The 23018-nt window shown below is 53.3% G+C and overlaps 1 protein-coding gene across 3 annotated transcripts; it reads left to right on the forward strand.

Annotated features, from left to right (window-relative positions):
* The first annotated feature begins 4 nt into the window (after nucleotides 1-4).
* Nucleotides 5-22382, forward strand: DTX4 (deltex E3 ubiquitin ligase 4). 3 transcript variants are annotated; one of them, XM_067550629.1, is made up of 9 exons: nucleotides 5-118; nucleotides 6311-7034; nucleotides 11589-11650; nucleotides 12154-12315; nucleotides 12642-12703; nucleotides 13527-13679; nucleotides 15548-15709; nucleotides 17841-17930; nucleotides 18944-22382. In XM_067550629.1, the coding sequence occupies exons 2-9, from the start codon at nucleotides 6418-6420 to the stop codon at nucleotides 19175-19177; spliced, it is 1542 nt and encodes a 513-aa protein (XP_067406730.1). In that variant the 5' UTR covers nucleotides 5-118; nucleotides 6311-6417; the 3' UTR covers nucleotides 19178-22382. The 3 variants fall into 3 exon arrangements, with proteins under 3 accessions (XP_067406730.1, XP_067406728.1, XP_067406729.1); XM_067550627.1 differs by lacking the exon at nucleotides 5-118 and adding an exon at nucleotides 156-1068; XM_067550628.1 differs by lacking the exon at nucleotides 5-118 and adding an exon at nucleotides 5908-6017.
* Nucleotides 22383-23018: the final 636 nt, after the last annotated feature.

Consider the following 23018-nt stretch of genomic DNA (forward strand, 5'->3'; position numbering starts at 1 on the left):
GCAGGTGACATCCCCCTGTTTTGGGGCAAGATGGTTCAGCCCAACCCTGCAGCTGCAGTTTCAGCTACGTGGCCAGCAGGTGGCGCCCTGAGTGACGCTGGGCGGGGCCGGGCATGAGGTAATGTGGTGAGAGGGGAGGGGTAGCGTGAGGGCGCTGGAGACGCCGCGTTCCTGGCAGCTCGCGCTGCGGTTCAAGCTCCCGGGCCCCGGCTGTAAAACCCAGGCAGCGCATGGAAGTTGCTTAGGGGGACGGTGCAATAGACAGGCGGGAAGCAGGCGACCGGGCCGTGCAATGGGGCATCGCTTCCCGGCTTTAGAAAGGGGACATCGCGCTGGGTGACGGCTTGCATTTCTCTGCCTGCGCCCGGGAAAGCCCGGCCACCCGGATTCCTTTAGAGCAAAGAGGCAGGACTGGAGAGCAACAGGGAGGTGGAGCCGCTGCTCATCCCGTGCAAAGGGGGGAGAAGGGGGAGAAGAAAAACTAGAGCATGAAATTCCAAGAAGGGCTTGTTGCTGAGAGAAGCAGCCGCAGCAGCAGGAGGCGGAGGAGCTGCAACTGGTGTAACTGAGCACCACCCACCCTCCAAGAAACCCAGAGCCAACGAATCCCCGCCCGTCCCGGGCGCCCCACTGCAGAGCAGCGCCCCGTGGCCGGGCGGCAGCAGGGCTTGGCGGAGGAGTGCAATGGCTGGGCGCTGCAAGAGGGCTCCGACGGGGCACGTTGCAGGGAGGGGGGAGTGAGGGCGAGCTGCGTTCCCCCTCCACCTCAAAAGCAGCCAGGAGAATCGCCCCCCTCCTCTCCCTTTGATTTGTTGCAAAGGTCGCGGGCCGATGCGGCGCTGAGCCTGGCCGGCGGAGCCATGCTGCTGGCTTCGGCCGTGGTGGTCTGGGAATGGCTGAACGAGCACGGCCGCTGGAGACCCTACAGCCCGGCCGTCAGCCACCACATCGAGGCGGTGATCCGGGCCGGGCCGCGGGTGGGCAGCGTGGTGCTGGGCCAGGCGGACCCTCGGCTGGCGCCCTACCTGCTGGACCTGCACTCTATGCACCAGTTCCGCCAGGACACCGGTGAGTGGGGGACGGGACCGGCCGGCCTGACCCGACCCGACCCGGATCGCCCCGCACGGGCGGCGGGACGGGACCGGCCCGGCCTGACCCGGATCGCCCTGCACTATGCACTGCCTTATAGGAGGGGGGGAGCCGGTCCCCTATTTCCTGTCCGGATCAGCCCGTCCCGGTCTCAGATCGCTCTTTCTTTTCTCTGCCCTGTAGTGCCGGCCCTGGTCTATATCACACTATATTGTCATGATTGAGGGGCACCGGCAGAGCTGTGAGTGGGGGGAGCGGGGGACGCCCAGGGCTGGGGTAGGAGGGGGGTGTGGGTCGGGACTGAGGGGCACCAGCTGAGCTGGGGGGGGGGGGGGTTTCCCGAGCCCGTGAGGCCGGTGTTCCCAGCCGAGCTGCGCCTGAGGCAGCTCCTGTTGGGATGGGATCTCTGGGTATTTCTGAGGAACAGGAACCTACCCAGGAAAGCCACCTAGTGAGCGCCTTGCCTGGGAATCCCTGGGCGCCTGTGATCTCACAGCCACCTGGGGAATCCCTCAATGTATCCCCAGAGGTGGGGGGAAGAGAATCCAGTTGGGGCAGCTCCCCCAGCGTGCCGGGTGTGGAGCAGTGCAAGCCTGGCACGGGGGCTGTGGGTAGCCGGTGCACCTGGGAGGGGGTGGTGGAGCCAAGGTGATAAGGGAAGGGGCTGGAGGACTGGCAGGGGAAGAGGTGGCAGCGAGGGAGCGCTGCAGGCGTGGGTGGGGGAGGGGAGTCAGAGCTGGAAAAGACCCCCACTGGGATGGGGCAACCCCTGCAAGCAGAGGGGATCCCGGTTTGGTGTCAGCCCCTCTCCGCTCTGTTATGAAGTGGGGATGTGCTGCCTCTTGGCTGAAGCTTTGCCCCATGGAGAGGGCAGTGCAGAATTTGGCTGTTGGCATGGGGAGGGCAGGCGGCCCCAGCTAGGGCTACCATTAGGCCGCAATGGCCAGCTCCTTGGCTATTCTCTCTGATACTCTCGGCTTGGTGCCCTGTGCAGCCCCGTAGATCCAAGGGGATAAGCTGGCTGTGGGGGCAGCGCTGGAGTTGTCAGTGGTCTTGGCCCAGACCTGCGTGGCTGGGCATGATGCTGAGGCAGACGGTCTCCATGCCCCCAACCCTGGACATTACCAGGGGATCGTGGTCTGGCACCTGGGTGGTGACCCAGGCGGTGGGCCCTTCTGGATGGGGTGCTGGTTTTGTTCTTGACATGACACCCCCTCCAGAAGCCACTGGTGTCCGTGGCTGGGAGCTGTGGTCTCATGGCGGTTGTGCCCGTCCGGGATCCTGTTTCATTTTTCCATGTTGCTGGGCAGGGTTCCAGAGCCCTGCAGGTGAACTGCTCCTTGTGGGAACGGTGTTCCTGGCACAGAGATGGTTTTAAACCCATCCCACCCCCCCACTCCCCTGGTGATAGAAGAGGGGCTCTCCATTTCTGTACAGGCCTGAGATCTGCAGCCAGCCGAGCTTTGGTGGGATGGGGAGTTGATCTCCAGTGTGGGGCTCCCCCTACATACATGGGGCTCCCAGTGTGTGACCCCTCATTCCCCAGGTTCCAGCTGAGAGGAAGTAATGGTGAAAGGGGGGCTCTGATGGAGGGAGGGGAGTGGGGCGGCCAGGCCCTCCCCCCCTCCACCCACGGGCAATTGTTCTGCTTTTGGCTGGCTTGCTCTGAATGTTGTTATTTTGGGTCATTAAGGGGCTCTGATGTGGGGAGGTCGCGACCCCGGCAGGGCCTTGAATAGCTATTGTCTCTTTTCTTCCCTTCTTGAATGGGAGGCCGGCTGCAGGTCTCTGGCTATGAGGGGAGGAAGGGGGGACTTTCCCACAGGATTGCTGCACAGCACTGGACCTGCCAGATGCTGAAATGCCAGCACTGGCTCCTTCTCCTTCTCATCTGGGATTATAATAAATTATGGAGCTGGGGGGTGTAACTTGCTTTCTGGTTCAGAGCCTGATTTCTCTCCCCGCCCCTCCCCACACAGAAATCCCTCAGCAAATCCCTCTTTGTCCCCCACACATCTCATTGTGTGGCCTTTCTTGTTGGGAGGGGGGGAACTTAAAAATTATTTTACCAAAAACTCAAGAGTAATTGATCTTGACAGAATTCCTCAGCCAAAGTTTGAAAAATCAGGTGGGAGTGATTCAGCCCCCCTCCCCCGCCTTGTTAATGTGCACAATTAAAAACCCTATTGTGACCTCCCATGGAGATTTAATAAAGTGCTGCAGCTGACAAATTGGGGTGCTGTATCCCAAAATTGTAGCCCTATAACTATAGAGCGGTGCTTATGCTGTGATAGCTGTGCCCATTTGGGAAGAGACATAAAACTATCCCGGTATAAACCGTGCTAGGTGCGGTACTGATTTAAACATTTAGCTAGAATCTCACCAAAATAATTACAGCGGTACCCAACAGGTGTGTAGAGCAGCCCTGAGATTCCTTGTGTTTTACAACATGCTTACGTGCGTGTTATGAAGCACTGTGTGTAATTAAAGTTAAACTCCAGTTGTCAGACTAAACAGTCTAGGTTTCTCCTTTGTTCACATGCTGAGCTGCAAAATTCAGTGTTTTCTATTCTACTTCCACCACTGCAGTATCTGGGTGCCACACCATCTCTAATATTTATCCGCACACACCCGTGTGTGTGTGTCTCCGCTTTACTGATGCGGAACTGATGCCCAGAGAAACTAAGGGACTTGCTGAAGAACATGCAGAAAATCGGTGCCAGAACAGAGAATTGACTTTGGGTGTCCTAAATCCCAGGCTAGCACCCTAACCACCGGACTGTCCTTCCTCGCCGGGATTTCTAATGGGCATCTGTCATTAGTACTGATTAGTGCTATGTTGTTTTAAAGTCTGTGGAAATTTGTATTTTTGGGAGCACCTTATCTCACAAAGAGCCGAGTCTGGCAGCTCCACATGTGTTTGGTGCGGTAGTGACTGGATGAGGTGTAGCATGTAGGGCTAAAGGTAAGTTTTTTCATAAGAAGTTTGATCCTGCAATATCGAAGTCAGGGGAAATGGTGCTGCTGACCTTAATGGCAGCAGGGCTGGGGGCAAGAGGGGAAACACAATGGAGCAGTTTTGTGCCACGGACATGTCTCTCCCTGAGATCTCATGCTGTCAGAATAAGCCCAGCACGGTTTTAAAACACGAAAACATTGGAGTTCGTGCAATACATTAACTAACTGAGCAGCACTGGGTCAGAGAGGGTCCAGACAGCATCCATGGAGTGCTGGATCTGAATGGTGTTGTCTTGTGTTCCATTGACTAATGTGGTTTGGCTTTGCAGGATCTGTAGTTGTAGCGCTGCTTTCTCAAGTGTGTTGCCTTGTGACAAGTTTTTGCATCAGTGTCATAAAATGCTTCCTTTAAAAACTAAGGAAATTCCCAAACACACAAGTGTTCGAAGGCTACACAGGGAGATTGGTTACTTAAAATGGGAAGACAAATTTTGTAGTAATTTTAACAACAAAAAATCTGAGATGCAGGAAGCTCATAGATGAGGTTCCACAAACAAACTGGACTCTGCACTTTTACCAGTGCCTGTCCTCTCCCCATCCCCCAACTCCCTTGCACACCCACGCTTCAGCCACATTCTCAATATGCACTGCAAACCTTGAATTACCAAAAATAAAAGAACCCCCTTGCACCATGCCAGAGGTGAAATGAGTTAGAGGGGCTCAGCCCAGTTCTGGGGTGCCCACACAAAGTACTGGAGCCCACTGGGACTCCCCCAAGACTGGAGTCTCATGAGTTTTGGGTTCTGATTCGTGCTGGGAATACTATCAACTGCTGTAATGTAGATACACTTCTACACCCCATTCCCTCCTTTTCATGGAGCTGCAACTCACACATAGCCTCTCCTTCCATTCAGCCACCTGTTGACATGGAGATGCATCTCTGCTCTTATCCCTCCACCTACAGCCCAGAAATAATGTTGCCTTGGATACCTGTGGCTTGGCTCGGCTACAAAACGTAGCCACCTTTGAATGCAGTCCTCTGCGGTTCGTTTACATGGACTGGGACTGAGTGTTACAGACAGTGTCAAACTGAATTCAGTTTGATTCAGTGAATGTCATGGCTGCAAACTGCCTTCGGAGATGGTTATGCTTAGGAGGAAAAGCAAAACCCAGGGGATGAGAAGCTTAGGCTGCCCTTTCTGTACCCTGTTGATTGCAATGCGCCTTGTGTCTGCAACCTCCGCAGCAGTAGCAGATTCCGTAGGGAGGTGGAGTCAGAGTTAAGGCTCTTTGTGGAACCATGGCTGTAAATTTTCTGACTTTTTTACAGAGTTTAAAAAAAAAAAAAAAAATCATTATTTCTAGCCCATAAAGGCCGCAGATCAATTGGGCACTCATCTTGCTACACTCTCACGTTACATTGGTCTAACTTAAAATCGGTTTATCAAAGGAGTGCAACTTTTGTAAATCTATTGATGAGGGACAAGCTGCTACTAGCTGGGCTAAGGCCTGGTCTACACTTAAAATATTTGTTGCCGTGAGTGTGTGAGAGTGTGTGTGTGAGTGAGTGATAAAAATGTCTTTTTGCTGGTGTTGCTTATTTTGTTCTGGGAACAGATATAATCTATACCAGCAGAGGAATTCTTGTTGGTATAAGCAGTGTCTCCACTAAGAGAGTTTGCCAGGGTAGCTATACCAGCACACCCTTTCCTTTCTAACAGAGAGGGTGATTAACCACCAAAAAATTTAGCAAGGCTCGTGGTGGATTCTCCATCGCTGGTAATTTTTAAATCAAGGTTGGCTGTTTTTATAAAAGCCCTGCTCTAGGAATTATTTCGGGGAAGTGTTACACAGGCAGCCAGACAAGATGATCTCAGTGTTCCCTTCTGACTTTGGAAGCTATGAATCTAGTGTAGACAAGGCCTGATGGAAGAGAGTCCACACGCGCAGTTGTGCTGACAAATGAACAGGTATAAAATCAGCCCTTCCCCGTAAGCTGATGCCACTTTCTTTGTAGTGCAAGGAACATTCTTTGCTTCAAAGACATAAAGTCCAGATCCCTGAAAGTGCCTAACTCCCATTGGTTTCAGTTACAATCTAAGGCTCTGGCATCTTGCTTTTGGGGTGACCTGGTTGTGTCTTGCATCCCCCGGCTCATAGCCCCCATCCCATCCCATGGATGCTCTCGGGGAGTGGGGTAAGGAGATTGTCCCTAGTCTGGCTCCCAAAGACTCTTATCTCTGTATTCCTCTCTGCCCTCCAGGCACCATCCGCCCGGTGCGGCGCAGCTACTATGACCCCTCCTCGGCACCGGGCAAGGGCGTGGTGTGGGAGTGGGAGAATGACAGTGGCTCGTGGACGCCCTATGACATGGAGGTGGGCATCACCATCCAGCATGCTTACGAGAAGCAGCACCCCTGGATCGACCTCACCTCCATCGGCTTCTGCTACATCATCGACTTCAGCACCATGGGCCAGATCAACCGGCAGACCCAGCGCAAGCGCCGCATTCGCCGCCGCCTCGACCTGGTCTACCCCCTGGTCACCGGCACCCTGCCCAAGTCCCAGTCATGGCCGGCCAGCCCTGGCGTTCCCAGCTCGCCCCCAGCCCCGCCCTGCACTTGCCCCCAGTGCCTTCTGGTCATGAGCGTCAAGGCAGCGGTTGCGGCCGGGTCCAACAGTGGGACTAGTGCCATGGCCCCCCAGCAGCAGCAGCGTAAAGCCACCTCCCTGTCTGGCGGCCCCAAGCCCCCCATCCTAGCAACTGGGCTGAAGCCCCCGGATGGCACGGCCACCACACGCAGCTCGCCGAAGACCCTGGCCTCCCAGGTGAGCCGGAGGCAGGCGGCCAGCACACCAGCCCTGAGCTCGGCCACCAGCCCACCTGCCGCCAACGGTAAAGCCACGCGCCCCAGCCTCAACACCCTCAACCGCACCCACCTGCAGCGCCTGGCCATCGCCCAGTCCCGCGTGCTGATTGCCTCCGGGTGAGTGAGTGAGCGAGCGAGGTTCCCACTGGGGTTCTTAATGAATCTGGGGGGGGAGGGGAGCAGGGTGCCCAGGTCACAAAATGCCAGCCCTCCGCTAGCTGGCGCTAATCGTCCTCCCTCTTATCCAAGGATCAGTGAAGGGGGCTATGGAGTCCTTGGTGGCTTTTGGCAGGACCGTGCCAGGGGGAAGCTTGCCCTGGAGTAACCTGTTCAGCACCCACTCTGGGAACAGGCTTCCAGAGCTGCCCAGCTGGACCTTTCAGCTGTGTTTAATTAACATCTGTTGAAACCAGACCCTATGTCGGGGGTCCCGCTGTTTGCTTCTGGTGCCCTTCACCCTCAGCTCTGTCCATAGGTGCTGCCCCCGGTAGCATGGGTCTGTCCCTCATGGCTGCCCCTCTGGGACCATGCCATTGCTTTGATCTCACGCTGTGTCTGTACTTTCATTTTGGTGTTGCTGCTCTTTGGCTTTAAAGGCCTTTGATAGTCCCTGCTATCACGGCCAAGCTGTCATGGGATGGGAGGCAAAGTAGTGGTGTGGATTAAAATCTGGATAGGAGTCAGAAAGCAAAAAGTAGGGTCAAGTGGCCAGTTCTCATCATGGCAGAAGGTGAACAGGGGATATAGTTTTCCTATGAGCCCCCAATGTGTTTGTTATATTTATTAGTGATCTGGAAAGGAGGATGGATGTGCAGGAGACACAAAGATGTTTAGATGAGTTAGGACCAGTGAGGACTCCGAGAAACTTCAAAGATACCCAAACAAGCCAGAGGGATGGGCAACCTGATGACACTGAACTTCATTTATCAATAAATGCAGTGTAATGCACATCGGAGGGGAGAATTTAAACCACTTGTGCATTATACATTAACTGCATTGGCTCAGGAATAGGTTGCCATTGTAGATAGCTCAGTGGAGACCTCTGCTCAGTGTGCAGCTATGGTCAGAAAAGCAAACCAGGCATTAGGATGCATAAGGAATGGGATGGAGAATAACACAGAGAATATTGTAGGGCTAATACATCAATCAGTGGAGTGGCCTTGCCTGGCTGTCGTTGGCAGCACATGTCACCCTGTCACCAGAAGGATGTAGAATTAGAGGGGTTCAGAGGAGGGTGGTGAGAATGGCCAGGGTCTGGAAAAGATTGAAAAAGACCACAAATATTACCTTACAGAGGAAATGGATTAGAGGGGACATGATGGAAATCTGTAAAATACTGAGTGGTCTAGAGAAGGGAGATCAGGAGCTGCTGTTCTCCTTGTCTTATAACCTAAGAACATGGGAGAGTCAGTGAAATGGAAAGGGGAGAAATTCAAAATTGATTAAAGGAAATATTCTTTCACACATTTTATTATTGGCCAGTGGAACTCACTGTCACAGGATGTTGTTGAGGCCAAAGACCTAGCAAGGTTCAAAAAAGGACTAGATATTTCTGTGGTTAACAAGAATATCCAGAGTTATAACAGTCAATGCTAACAAACATTGTAGCAGGGTATTGCATCTCCTGCTGCAGGACTTCAGCCAGTCTCTAGTAGAGAGCAGGATGAGACCTAATGTAGGGGGAAATTATCCCATGTCTGCGGCTGGCTCCTTCTGCCACATCTGGTGCCAACCACTGTCGGAGACAGGAGACTGGGCTAGATGGATCTGGGATCTGATCTAGAATGGCAGTTCCCTCCATGAGTGAATCCCCACCCAAGTGTGCAGGATGCATTTACACCCAAGGACTGGTCTAGGTCACATCAGCCAGTCACGGCACGGCGTTCCAGCCAGAAAGACTTGGGAGTTTTGTTAATCACTGGCCTGGGGATTCCATAGTGCCTGTATTTTAGCTACAGCTGGTGGAGGAAACACCAAGGTCCCTATCCCAGCTGGTGTAAATCAGTGGGCCCGATCCCCAGCTGAAGTCAATGGGCCATTGCTCCATTGACTTCATCTTCTGATTTACAGTTGTTGAGGATCAGGCCCAGAATCTTTCTGGTGGCTATCTGTTGGGGCAACAGGGATCCCTCGCCTTCGAATCTACATTGGCACAATCCTCTGGGTGTGGTGGAAAGTAGAGTGAAGAAATAAAGCCCCTGTGACTGTAGCCCCCATTGCGGCCCCTATCTGTCCCCCTCTTCCCGCCATGGCCCCTCTCTTTCCCCATCGACACATACCAGAGACCTCCTTAACCGTAAAATGGGGGAGGCCCTCAGTCCCCTTTTGAATCTTAATGAGGTTGTGAGACATTCTTTCACTCAGCCCCACGGGGGGGATGGGTGGGCGCTATCAAAAGGCCTATAGAAAGCTTTTCATACGGCTGCCAGATGAGAAAACATCTCGCCCCATCCCCAGAAATCCCTTTCTTGGCCATTTAATTAGCGTGGCTCTCCCCTTTTGTCTGGTTTTGCCATCGGCCTTCTGTCGCCGTTCGCCCGTGCCCGTGACCCCTCCGGGAAACTTTCCCATGGAAGAGAGCAGGAGGAAATGGCCATGGGAACAAAAGAGGCTGTGAATAGTTTGGAGACCCAGGCAGGGTTTCTAAAGACCAAGAAAAAAGGGGTGGGGGGGCACGTCTCTAGATTAGAGGATTCTTCGTCTCTGGCTAGGCCTCAGTCTGTCGCTATGGCAACTGTTGTCCGGCTAGAAGGTGCCCGGCTCTGGCTTGCCCTCCTCTGTTGCTGTGGTGCCACCCCCGGGAATGAAATAGATCCCTCAGCATCCCCTGCCCTAAGCCGTGCCAGCAGTCCAGCCAGGAAATGGCATGTTCTGATTGAGTCAGGCATACCAGTGCTCCTGACGTTGCACTGCCAGACCCTTTTGGCTCACCGGGGAGCTCTCATTCTACAGCCTCGCGGGCATTTGTCCCTTCCAAGGCTGCCGAATGGGACGCGGGCATCCCCCAGTGCAACATGTGAGGTATCGTTTTGCCATCGTCGCCCCCTAGATTCCCCATTCTTGCTCACTTCTTCCCCTTGCCCCCCAAACCTGCTTTGCCCTTCAGAGGAATATGCCTTGATGGAGAACATGAGCAAAGAAAGCCTAACTGAGACACTAGCAAGTAGCGGGGTTGGGGGAAGGGGATAATGGGATGAGAGAGAGAGAGAGATGGACACCCATTGCGGGTTCAGCCGACCCCACTGGCAATGAGGGGCGCATGCCCAGTGAGCAGTCTGCAATGGCGCATGTGTCTGCAATTTCTTGGGCTCAGCATGGTTGGCAACAAACACTGGACACCAGAGTGGGGTGTATAGTGGGGCCTCTGCCCCTTGAGTTTTGGCTTGTGCCCAGAGCCCCCACTCCATGGTATATTTCCCGAGTCTTGCAGCAGCACCTTTTCCTTTCTCTAATTCCATCTCAGGCGGACGTGGTCATTAGGCTTTGCGCCGACCCAATGTCTTGCGATATTCAGTCCCAGCGCCGTGAGCTGGGCCAGATCAGCGCTACCACCCCCAGGGCTTGGTTGTAGTTCCAGATTTGATCGACTGCAATCTACCAGACCTAGAAATGAGTTCTTGGATGAATTGGAATTGCCTTGATTGCCATGGCAGAAGCACAATTTGTACTCCTTGCCTGGCTGCAGAATAGCTAGCGCCGGAAAACAGTGCTGTGCTCCATCTGGATGTAACTGGAGCTTTCTGCTGTTATCAGGCTGGCATATACGGGTCTGAAGAGCATGTGTGGGTGGATCGTTGGGCTGAGGTGATTTTTTCAGGGCCAGGTCTGGAGGTTCGAAATACTCCAGAGGGTCAGTGCAGTTGTCGTCAGGACAAGGAAATCTTTGGGGTAAGGCCTCGTAAGGGCTAGATCTCTGCTGTAGCATCTGCCCACGTTCTCCTTAGCCTGTCGTTGTCTCTGGTGCCCTTATTTTCAGATCATAGGACAAGTGTCTCCCCCCACGCACAAGTGCACACACAAACTCACCCCTCCAGCCCTGTGCTCCCACCTGGCTTGGCTGCACACCCAGGCTCCCGGGTTCCCATGCCGGCCTCTCCTAGACCAGGTTTTCCTGCTTGGCCTGCAGCCGGATGCAAAACCTGCTGGTCCGGTTGGGTTGTGTGAGTAGTGCCTGTCCCATCACCCACGAGGAGGAGTGGCATGAAGAGAGGACGGGCACCAGCTGGGTGCAAGGCATCCTGGGACGGGGAATGTGCCACACGCCCTTGTTGTGGCAGCTCCCACCCCAGCCCCCTTCTCCAGTGGGGAGGGGGGATCTCTCATCAACTTGGTGCCCTGCCACATTCGCTTCCTCGTTGGCTGAGCCCCTTGTGTGGGGCAGTTGTGGCCGGTGGTCCCCAGGGCGCTCAGCCCTCCAGCCCCGAACCGTATCCCCTGCTTTCTGGGGGATTCACCCCTGCCTATTGATGTTCCTGCTCCCTCTCTCTGTTAGGGGAGCTCCTTTGTGCCCCTTGCTAGCCCTCCACTCTCTAGCCAGGACTCCTAGGGAAGGGAACAGTGGCCTGAGACCGGGGAGCCTCTGGGAACCTATGGGTCCATGCATTGGGTCAATCAGTGGGGCAGGGACTGGCCCCACTGTGAATTCTGACCTCCCCCCATCCTTCCCCTCAGGGTCCCCACCATCCCTGTGAAAAACCTCAACGGCTCGAGCCCCGTTAACCCCGCGCTGGCAGGTGAGGGAGCCGACCTGTCGGGCTGGCCTAGCATGACTGAGCAATAGAGATCCCAGAGGGAAGGGGGACAGACCCACACCTCTGGGGCTGGTGTGGGGAGTGGGCTTTGGGTGGCACCTGTGTAGAAGAGGATGGGGGGAAGCTGTGGCAGGAGGGGGGTTTCTGGGCAAGCCTGTACCCCAGAGGAATGGGGGCAGATTCGGGCCCCTTTGTTTGCCAGATAGGAGGGGGATCCCTGTTCTAGATGGGGGATGGAGGGTGGGAGGGGGACTCGTAGTCTGTGGTTTGGGGCGAGTGGGGCTGGGGTGTCTGCTCTATGAGGGTGCAGGGCTAGGGAGCATCTCTGGGTTTTATTGAGGGAAGCAGTGCTTGGGCAAGGGGGATTCATGGGGGGGATGTATGTCTGTTACAGGTGGGGGGCGGCTTCCGGCTGCTGGCTAGAAGGGTTTGTGCGGGGGGGTGCCTGGGTTTTCTCAGGGCCTTTCCCCATCTCCCTCCACCAGGAATCACAGGGATCCTCATGAGTGCAGCGGGGCTGCCTGTCTGCCTCACCCGCCCCCCCAAACTGGTGCTGCACCCCCCACCTGTCAGCAAGAGCGAGATCAAATCCATCCCGGGCGTTGCCAACACCTGCCGCAAGACCACCAAAAAGCAGGCCAAGAAAGGTGAGTGCGAGCCCTTACCCAGAGTCTCGGGGCGTGAGGTGTCACCCCCTCCCCCCTGCACACCCCTAAGGGGGAGCCCCTTCCTATCCCCATGTCCTGCCAATCTCCCCTCTAGGGGGAGCCCCTTCCCTTTGGTGCCATTCACCCTGACCTCGCTGCATAACTTCTCCTCCCCTACAGGCTCTGTTCCCACCCTCCCGCCCATCCATCCCTTCCCCTCGGCCCTCCTTTTCTGGAGTGCCTCATGTCTCCCCAGACACGTTCAGGGCAATGGGGGCAGTGACTTTCTTGCTGCCACGTGCTGGTTCTTTTCCTCCCCGACCCAGGTAAAACCCCGGAGGAGGTACTGAAGAAATACTTGCAGAAGGTGCGTCATCCTCCAGATGAGGTGAGAGCAAAAGGCATGAGGGTGGGGTGGCCCGGTGTGCCCAGCTCCCGTCTATTGGTTTCTTGGGCTAGGTCGGTCTGTCTGTCTGTCTGCCCCTGTCTTGAGCTAGGTCTTCACTGCCCAGATCTCTGTATTTTTGCAGTGCATTAGCTCTCTAGCTGTACAATCCTGGAGAAGACAAGGCACAGGTAGATTGGACCTCGCTGTAGCTGGTCAAAGTCAATGCATACCCGCCTCCCACCCGGGGTGACCTCCACTAGCTACAGCGAGATCAGAGCCCCCTCTGCCCCAGGATTGGACAGCCCGCGAGGGCTGTCCTGCCTTGGTTATCTTGCCGTGCAAACGCCCCGTTTTGGGGAGGGAGATGAGTTGCATGAGGTTGCTCTCGCCGAGTATGTGGTGTGGGGCCTTGCATGCTGTGTGTGTGCTGTCTGAGCGGGTGTGTGCACGTGGCAGAGTTGCACTCAGGGTGTTTCGTCCCTGCTTGCTTCTGGCTGTCAGCGTGTCTTGTCCTGAAGGGTGCTGGCAAACAAGGCTAGGTTACGCCACTGGAGCTCACAGGTGCCTGTCCTTCCCCAGAGCACTCACCCTACCCTAGGGATGGGGCTGTGATTCCTGGTTAGCTGAACCTCCACACTGAACCTATCACGGGGGGTGGCAGCTCTTCCTGTCTGGTGGGACCTGGGATGAGACACCCCGCCACCCTCCCATTCACTTTGGCCTGCATGCTCAGTCACTGCCAGCTTGGGCTGGGTTTGGACCTGGTCCGTCCATCCGTCTGACTTGATCTTCTCCTCTCGCTGCCTCCCCCGCCCCCGAAAAGGACTGCACCATCTGCATGGAGCGCCTCTCCACCCCGTCTGGCTACAAGGGACCCCAGCCAGCCGTCAAGCCTGACCTAGTGGGGAAGCTGTCCAAATGCGGCCACATCTACCACCTCCACTGCCTGGTCGCCATGTACAACAATGGCAACAAGGTGCGTGGTGGGCTCTGGGAGAGGCGGTGGGGGGCTTAGCTCAGCTGCCATGCGGGGTTCAAGCGAGGACTGGGTCCTAGCATAGAACGTTCCCTGGGGTTGGATGCTGAGCCAATAATCACTTCACTTGCCTGGGGCTGAATCTTCCCTCCTGATAGGCTGTAAGAGCCCAGCATTCGCTCTGTTATTTCCCCTGATGCCTCCCATTGGCTCTGTGGGACAGGAGGGTGTTGCTTAGCGGCTTTGCAGTGAGCACTGATTGACCCTTCCCGAACGCTTGGCTGTCTCCATGATCATCAGTGAGTCGAGTTGAAACCATTCTCAGCGTGGGTCTGTCTCACATCTGGCCCTCCCTGTCCAGAAGGTCTCTTCCCTTAAAGTTTTCAGTGAATTTTCCACAGCTTTCCTGTGGTTTTATCCTGTTTCATTAAGACTCATCCCTGTGCTGCAAAGATGATCTGGTTTGCTGCCCTTCATGTGCTGGAAGTGAGACAGTAGTTAGAGATACAGACAGGGAGTCATGAGACTGTTGCTGATTTGCAGACATGGTTGGAAAATGTCCCCTACCCCCCGGAGAATTTTGAGTTTTCAGCAAAAAAAATTTAAAACTAGAATAACTTGGCTACAATCAAAATATTTCCATTTGGAAAGCAAACTGTGGTGCCTTGTGGGAGTTAGTTTGTGAGTGAATTCTGACACCATTCTCCTCTATTGGCCAAGCTCCCTGGTTGGATTACATCTCCCCTGGTGCATCATGGTCTCATCTCTTGGTGAGAGGAGGTGGTTGCATCAAGGCTGGTGGATAGCCATGATGCATCATGGGAGATGAAGTCTGGCTGAGCAGCCCAGTCCATAGAAGAGAATGGGAGCACAAGACAGCTGAACTACAACTCAGTTTCCCCATCTGTACCATAGAAGGTATTGTGAAGAGAGCTGAATAATGGATTTTTTTGGTTTGCTGCTGACAGTTTTGAAAAACAAAAAAATAATAATAATGGTTTGGGTCAAGCTGAATTTGAAAATTCTGAAAAATTTTGCTGCATCAAAAAAGCTCGTTTTGGGTTGAATGAAATGTTTCAGCAACCCGAAATATTTTGTTTCTGGGCATTTTTAAAGATGTAGAGTCACAAAAAAGGACAGAGAAGGAGACGTTGGTGCTACCTCCTTTAAAGCTTTTTCCCAGTGATTTGGGCACTCCCCTGAATAGACAAAGATTCAATTCCCCCTCTGCAATTGAAATTGGGGGTCTCACATTGCAGAAAGGTGGGCACTGGGAGAGGTCTCTGTCTTTTTTTTTTTTTTTTTTTTTTTTTTAAAACAATTCACGCAGATGAGCGTTGATCAGTGCATTCTTCTTTGGAAGAAGATGCATTCAATATATTCTAGGGAAGGTTGAAGTTTTTCTAATGAAGAGCAGCTTTTCAAACCAAACACACATTTTTGTTTTGTTTGAAATTTTTTTAGGGAATCAAAACATTTTTTTGCTTCATTTTGATTTTCGTTTTTGGGGTTTGCCCTCACTGAAAAAAGTTGAGGGGAAGGTGTGAGGAAGAAACGTGAAACTTACAACGAAACTTTTTGGTTTTAATTTTAAATGGAAGAAGGGAGGAAGAAATTGTTTAGTCAAAAAACCTGAAGAAATGGGGTGAACAATTTTGAAAGAAACAAAGAACGTTTCATTCTAAATAATTTTATGGGAAAAACTCTTTTTGATCATTCATATTATTTCCCCGTCAAGGTGCGCAGCAGTCCGTGTGGTTCAATATTGGGGAGAGGGGAGCTTGGGGACAACAGTGAAAGTGGGAGGCTGGAAAAGTTCTCCTGATTTAATTATTTCTTTCTCTCCTTTCTTCCTTCGGTGCTCTCAGGACGGGAGCTTGCAGTGCCCAACCTGCAAAACCATATATGGGGTGAAGACTGGGACTCAGCCCCCTGGGAAGATGGAATATCACCTCATCCCCCACTCGCTGCCTGGGCACCCTGACTGTAAAACCATTCGCATCATCTACAATATCCCTCCAGGGGTCCAGGTGAGACCCCAGCTCTGCAGGAGGGACGGGCGTGTGTGACACTTTCCAAAGTTACCTGGGGTTGGGAGGCACCTCACTACCACCTTAACATGAGGAAGCTTTGTCTGTGCCTGCAGGGGGTCAGCTCCCTGCCTTCATAGGCGACACACACAATCCCCTCTAGGCCTTGTCGGTCCCCCATCACTCAGTGGGGTAGCAATAGGCACACTCCAACCCTTGAGCCCTCTGAGCATCTCCTTGGAGTGTCCAGCCCGTGCTCCACTTGACACCCTCACAAAATTCACAGGTTCGCTGCTCCCAGAGAAGCGGTACGCTCCAGCTTACCAGTTTCACCTCCAATCATAGAACCACAGGTTTAGAAGGGTCAACCAGGGTCATCTAGTCCAACCCCCTGCCAAGATGCAGGATTTGTTGCATCTAAACCGCCTAAGACAGATGGCTATCCTGCCTCTGTTTGAAAACCTCAGTGAAGGAGCTTCCATGACTTCCCTAGGCAGCAGGTCTGTTCCATGGTCCTGCTGTTCTCACCATTACAAAGTTTTTCCTGAGATTTAATCTAAACCTGCTAATCTCACCCTTTGAGAGCAACTTTTCTCCATCTCTTTTTTATGGCAGCCTTTCAAGTATTTGAAGATTATCATGTCCCCCCTTCATCTCCTTTTCTCCAAACTAAACATCCCCAGTTCCTTCAGCTGTTGTTCATATGTCTTGTATTCTATCCCTTTGATCAGCTTTGTCACTTGCTTCTGGTTGCTTTCCAGTTTCTCTACATCCTGTCTATATAGTGGTGACCAAAACTGGACACAGTCCTCCCACAAAGATCTAACCAGCACCAAGGAGAGTGGTACTATCACCTCCCGTGACTTGCATGCTATACCTCTTTTAACGCAATCTAAAATTGCATTTGCTTTTTTTGTAATAGCAATCACAGCTCCGTGAAACACACGGAACTTATCTAAGTGTATAGTGAAAACAAACCACAGTTTATTTAAGAAGGCACAGAGATTCGAATGATGGCAAGTAGAAATTTTGGAAACGAAAGATGATGACATATAAAGTAAAATCATAACGTGTGTTCTAAAACCTAGACTTCCCTAACTAAAGCTCACCCCAAAGCCCTGCCAGTGTTTTTCAGCCAGGCCTGGCTGTGGTCCTTTTTCCATGAGGCAAGACAGGCTATCAGCTTGTGTCCTCAGTAAAGAATGCAGGGGGTATCTCTGCCCCCGCCCCCCTCTCCCCCCCCTCCCCCCCCCGAGATATACCCCAACAATCCATCATCTGTACTTGTAAACAGGATCCCCCTCCTGCTGTTTTATTTCATCCTGTAAATGTCCTCACTAGATTAGCATTCTGGCTATGTATGCGGATAGATCAGTAGCAGAAAATAGACAATGGCAAGACAGGGAGGTAAACTCAGCCTGGAAGGTATTGGTCTGAGGCAGGTCATCCCCTGTTTGCCTGCCTTAACTCACATACCTTAAGAACAGAATTTTCAGTATAGATGCATAACTCCTTAAATATTATCTATACATACCTTTCACAGGGATTTTGACGACCAGTGGGCTACTGCCCATGACACCTCATGTGCCATCCTTTAGTGAATTATTATGCATATATCTGACCCGGGGATTCCTATAAAACTCTATGCACCCCCTGTGCCCTCTGCCAGTTGGCACCAGGAGATCCCTGGATTACAGCATGTGGGTGTGGAGGGCATTTCTTCTGAGAGCAGCAGTTGCTGTATTGACCCATGTGGTGCAGCCGTGGAGAGATCTCTGCAATTGCTCCATACCCCAAGGGCTATCTGCGGTTGCGACCTGGTTCCAGGAGGGGACGATCGTGCCAGCCAGCAGCTGTTTATTTGGAAGTACTGCCACCAGGAAGGCTGTGTGGGGAGCTCGGAGTAATGTCTCTCTGCAGGGCTTCGGTTCCCTCACTCTGCACCCCCCTCCTCTCCCAGCGGGGGCTTGTAGCAGATCCAGCAGTGGGTGATGGGGTCACTGGAGGACGCTGCAGTTGCATAGCTCTGCAGCAGGGGGGCGCCGCGATGACTCAAGATTAACCAGAGTTCAAGCACCTCCTCAAGGTCTCAAAGGATGCTATCTTTCTCTCTCATTCTCCCTCTGCACAGGGCCCAGAGCACCCGAACCCCGGGAAAAGCTTCACAGCCCGCGGCTTCCCTCGACACTGTTACCTCCCGGACAGCGAGAAAGGCCGAAAGGTAAGGGGCACCCTGGCCAGTCTCTGCCTCCCAAACCCAGGTCATTAGGGCAGTGTGGGGTGGGGTGAGCTTTACCAGAGGGGGCAGCTGGTCTGGGGAAGGGAAATATACAGTAAGCAGGCATAGCACACACCCCTAATGTGCCGGATGGAAAGTGATCTCCAGACCTGGAGATGGGACAGATCACCGCTGCAGCGTGGGGTTATTGTCCTCTGGAGCTGAAGAAAGAGGCTGTCACCTCCTCCCTGGAGGAGCAGTTGAGGGAGGGAAATCTGTAGAAGATACAGGATTGCTGGACTAGCCCAGGTGTCTTTGAGAGGATGCTGATGATGGGAATTCATACGGGATCGTAGCCTGGTGTGTGTGTCCCTGACGCAACCTATTCTTAGGGGACAAGCTTTAGCCATAGGATGCACCAGCTCCTTTCACTTGGTTTCCTGCAGAGGACCAAAGATGCCAGGAGCCCACCATTTCGGTGACGTCTCTAAGGACGATCCAGGCCTTTTCAGAGGCTATAGGTTCATTCCAGCCAAAGCCCCCGTATACTCTACAGCCAACTAAACCTAAATTCAGCAGCGCTCTGTGCGCAAGAGACCAGATGCAGCGTCAGCTCCAGACCCTTAAAAAAACAAACAAACAAACCCAAAATCAAACCATGGAGATTTTATTTTCGTATCAGAATTCAATAAACTCTAAGTTTGCGGGTCATAACGTGTGGCAGCATTTTGTATGGAGAAAACTGCCCTGCGATAGCTGTCGTGGGAGGCAGGTGGAGACTGGGGTTGAGGAGCCAGGTTGGTGGTGGTAGGGATAAGTATGTCATCTGGTTGATCAGCTATGAAATAGTTAACAGCGTTATCATTTCACCTATCATTGTTAGGTTTCAGAGTTAACACCACACTGGGAGGAAGGGCCACTTGAGCTCTGGAGAGTCTGTCTGCAGACTTTGGCCTGTCTTGGGGTGGGCTCTCAGTTGCTTGCCTGTTAACCCCTTCCCTCCTGCACTCCTCCAGGTGCTGAAGCTGCTGCTGGTGGCCTGGGACCGGCGCCTGATCTTTGCCATTGGTACTTCCAGCACCACAGGCGAGTCGGACACTGTGATCTGGAACGAGATCCACCACAAGACAGAGTTCGGCTCTAACCTCACGGGTCACGGCTACCCTGATGCCAACTACCTGGACAATGTGCTGGCCGAGCTGGCGGTGCAGGGTATCACGGAGGAGAGCACGGCCCTGGAGAAGGACTGAGAACCGGGGGAGGGGAGGGGGGCATTCCTTTGTGGAGGGAATGGTGCTTTGCCACGTGGCTGTGCCCCACACTCACTTCCTCCTCCCTGCTCTGGTGCTTGCACCCCGCCCCCCCCCCCCACCTCCTTCTTCCACTGCCGTGAGGCTCTGAGGGCACCAGTCGCACCATTGAGATGTGTGGCTTGCAGTTGGGGCGGAGGAGGAGGCCTGTGGAGCCTCACCAATGGGGATATCTGTGGGGCCAGGCTCCCAACATGGGCGCCGCCCCTCACCCAAGGTTACGTTAATCTTGTTGCACTTGCCTGGGAAGGGGGAGGGGGATTGAACCGCTAAACCCTGTGAAAATGAACTGCCTCTTTGGGCATTGCCCAGTGGGAAATGCTCCTGTCCCATAAGGCAGCTCCGGTACCGCATGGCAGCTGCTGCAAAGGCCTGTGGGAATGCCAAGGATTCAAACCAGCCCCCGTTGTCTTGCCCGGTTAGGAGGCTGGTTGCGTGTTGTCATGTCACTGCTGCTTTCATGTTGTGAGCTCAGTGTGAGTTGGAAATGTGCTGTTCACAAGTCTGGTACCCTGTCTCACCCTGCCAGGCCTGCCTTCCCGGTCCCATCCCCAAATCGGGTCAGAACCAGGCCTGCTGCCCACTCGCATCTGAGCCTGGGGGAAGTGAGATGGAAATCCCATCTCCTTGGTATGTTCCAGACTGGGTCTGGACCGGAGCTTGGTGGGTACAAGTCTCCTTGCGCTGCTCCGAAGTGGGCTGAAGCAGAACTAGTTCCTTAACGGTTCGTTCCAGCCGGTATCTGAATGGTACTAGAGCAGGGGATGGGAATCTGTGATGGATGGATCAGAACCAGGCCCATTCTTCTTTCCCGCCCACTCTCCCTAATCCATTCCAACCTGGGTCAGAACTAGTCCAGCTGGCTCAACTTAGTCCAGTGGGAGGAAGGAAGGGGAGAGAAGGGAAGTGAAATCCCTAGTTCTCTGATCCATTGTGTACTGGCTCGGAACCAAGTCTGGTTCTGCCTGTCTCTGTAAGTGGCGTTTGCTCTAGGGTCCTCCAAAACTGCGTGTGCTGATCCCTTTGTACTGGGGAAGGAACCATGCCCCAGAGATGGCTGTGTCTGGTCAGAACTGGGGATGAGTTGAGTAATGTTTGGAGGGGAGGGGAGGTCCGATTTCCCTGGGCCCCCTTGCGTTCTTTGAACTGTTTGTATGGGGGAGTGCCCCCTGGATACTGATCTGAATTTATATACCTCATGTTTTGGGGATTTGTTGTATATATGTATATATATATCTCCCGTCACGCTTGACGACATAATTGCCGCTAGGACGTTTAAAGGAAACGGTACTCAAGTTAGACCCGGAGGCCAGGTCTGCTGGCACTCGACATTCACTGGGGAGGGGGCGAGGCAAGCCAGGTGGCTGTCTTGAAACAGAGGCGCCAAGTCAGGCACAGCCCCATTTCAAAATGGCTGCCGCACTGGCCCCGCGGGATGGTGGGAAAAGGGCACAAACACACGTTCCCCGTTAGCGTGACTCTGTGCTGTTCCCCTGAGTGGTGTTTGATTCCTAGTGAGCCCAGACCCATAGTCGCCTCTCGCCAGCAGTGACGGGGGGGCCTTGGCCATGCACCGGCCCTAGGGTTAGCCCCCATGTTGGGGAAATGGGAACCCAATAAAATCTCCTAGGGTGTCCATCTCCATAACTCTGCTCAGCATCTGTGGTGCTGCCACCTAGTGGTCTCTTTGCCCCTCTGTAGCTGCAGTGGTGGGGCCCCTGGCTATGCCTCCCTCTTGTGAGACGGGGAACGGGTGGGCGAGGGGGCTCCCCGCTGGTATCCTGGCCCTCTCCTGTCTTGTTGCTTAGGTCTTTGGCTCCTTGGGCTTTTCTAGCTCTGGGATTTCCCCTCCAGCCCTTGTGAAGTCCCTGTAGGGCGGATGCAGAGGAGAAAGGGGCAGGTGATGTGGCTGGGTGGGGGCAGGTGAGGCGGGAATGGGAAGGGATCGGTGTTGTGATTGGCTGCAGATAGGGTTTGACGGAGGAAGGGAAACCCAGAGACTTCACAAGGCCTGTTCACGCTGCCCCGGAGGGTTCACTTCACAGTGGCCCTTTACCTGGGTGCCTGAGGGGCTGATCCTTCCCAAACTACCCTGGAAACCCCCTTCATTGCCCCCCAGCAACCCTTCTCTTAGTGAGGGGCTGAGATCATTCTGTCCTAAGCACCCCCCCATTTGTCCCCAGTGGGTGCATGTGTCCCAAGATCCACTCCTTTCTGTATTTCTCAAACATTTTCTAATGATGGGGGGAAGGGTTGTCATCCTGCCCCCAAACCAGAACCGGGGAGGGGGGGGATTTTCAACCAAAACCTTTGTCAGTGAAACATACAGAAATTGAAACATTTCATGTCGACTTTGCTGGCTTGTTTCAGTCCAAAGGAGGAGGGGGGGGACACTAAAAAAGGGGAAACTTTGCATAAAAAATTTTTTTTTGCTTCAAAATCACCTTTGATTTTCTTTTTTAAAAAATACGTTAAAAATGCTCTAAACTTGAAACAAATTTTTTTTTCTTTTGGATTTGCCAGGATTTTTCAACTTCTAAATTATTTTTTTATTTTGGAACCACCAGCAAACTGAAAAACATGAATTGCACAGATATACTCCCCACCTTTGAGATTCTCTGCTGTGAGTATCTCAGCTCCCTGCCCTAAGCCCCACCCAAGTCCCGTATTCCCCCCTCCTCACTAGTAAGATCCTCACACAGACCCACCTCCTAGAAAAAGCAAAATTCCCTTGGGAATTAATAAGCCACTCGGGCCCTTCTATGCTGCTCGCTTCAGTCTGACTTGGTTTCCTGATTGTTCCTCCTAGGGTGGGGTGTTTAATATGTCTCTCCCCCCAGTTTAGTTTCTAACTGTGGTTTTATACTTTCTCCAGAAGAACTGGGGCAGGGTGGATGGGCCATGGGAAGGGTCATCCCTCGCCCTCTCCTTGTGTGTCCTCGTGCCGGTGGCTGTGGGGTGTGTGGTGGATGCTGGGAGTGGGGCAGTGTCCTGCTATATATTGTGGTGTTTGTGAACGGTGCGCTTTGCCCGTCTCTCTGGTGTGTTGCCATGCGGTGGCGCTGCCCGCCCGTGAGGGCTGTATGTGCCAATTAATAAATGGAGAGCTCTCCTGCCAGGCTGGGGGGCGTTTGCTGTCTGCGTCTCCTGGGCCTGTCCGTGTGTCTTTTGTTAACCGTTTGTGGCATTAAGTGGATATGTGAGAGCCCTTTCAAGGGTGAGGGTCGACCCAGGGCCCAAAGGGAGTTACTGAGTCTGAGTCCACGCCAGAGCTTCGTGTGCTCAAAAGATGGTCTCGTTCACCAACAGAAGTTGGTCCAATGAGAGAAATTACCTCGCCCACCTTGTCTCGCTAATAATCTGGGACCAACATGGCTGCAGCATCGCTGCAAACAATCTTTACATTTCAATGAGTCGAGTTGAAACAGTTCTCTGCGTTGGTCTGACCAAGTGGGCACTGCCTCCCTCACACTCCAGATGCGATGCTGTCTTGTTAGCTGGGAATATTTAATACCTCAAGGAAGCTTAGTCTTTCTTTCTCTCCCCCATCTGCCTCAGAGTCCATTTTATGCTCCTTGAGCGCAGCAAGACGTAGAACAGGGTGGGTTATACTTGGAGTGACCCCTAAAAACTTGGGGCTGTTTCCCTAGGGAGGAGCAGGGCCAATCTATGCAGAACCTTCTTGATCTGGGAATCTGTCCATCCCCCTGAACGCATGCTGGATTTCATAGACTACCACACAGTATATATTTTTTTACAATCTTTTTTTTTTTTTTTTTAA

This window comes from Emydura macquarii, unplaced genomic scaffold, assembly GCF_026122565.2.
Source record: "Emydura macquarii macquarii isolate MOO-44397 ecotype Brisbane River unplaced genomic scaffold, CSIRO-AGI_Emac_v2 contig_1305, whole genome shotgun sequence".
Classification (NCBI taxonomy): Eukaryota; Metazoa; Chordata; order Testudines; family Chelidae; genus Emydura; species Emydura macquarii.

Excerpts from the sequence above, each read along its gene's own strand:
- DTX4 (XM_067550627.1), top strand. The coding sequence starts at position 861 with ATGCTGCTGGCTTCGGCCGTGGTGGTCTGGGAATGGCTGAACGAGCAC. Across the intron at positions 1,069-6,310 it reads CCAGTTCCGCCAGGACACCG|GCACCATCCGCCCGGTGCGG; the intron begins GTGAGTGGGGGA and ends TCTGCCCTCCAG. Across the intron at positions 15,710-17,840 it reads ATATCCCTCCAGGGGTCCAG|GGCCCAGAGCACCCGAACCC; the intron begins GTGAGACCCCAG and ends CCCTCTGCACAG.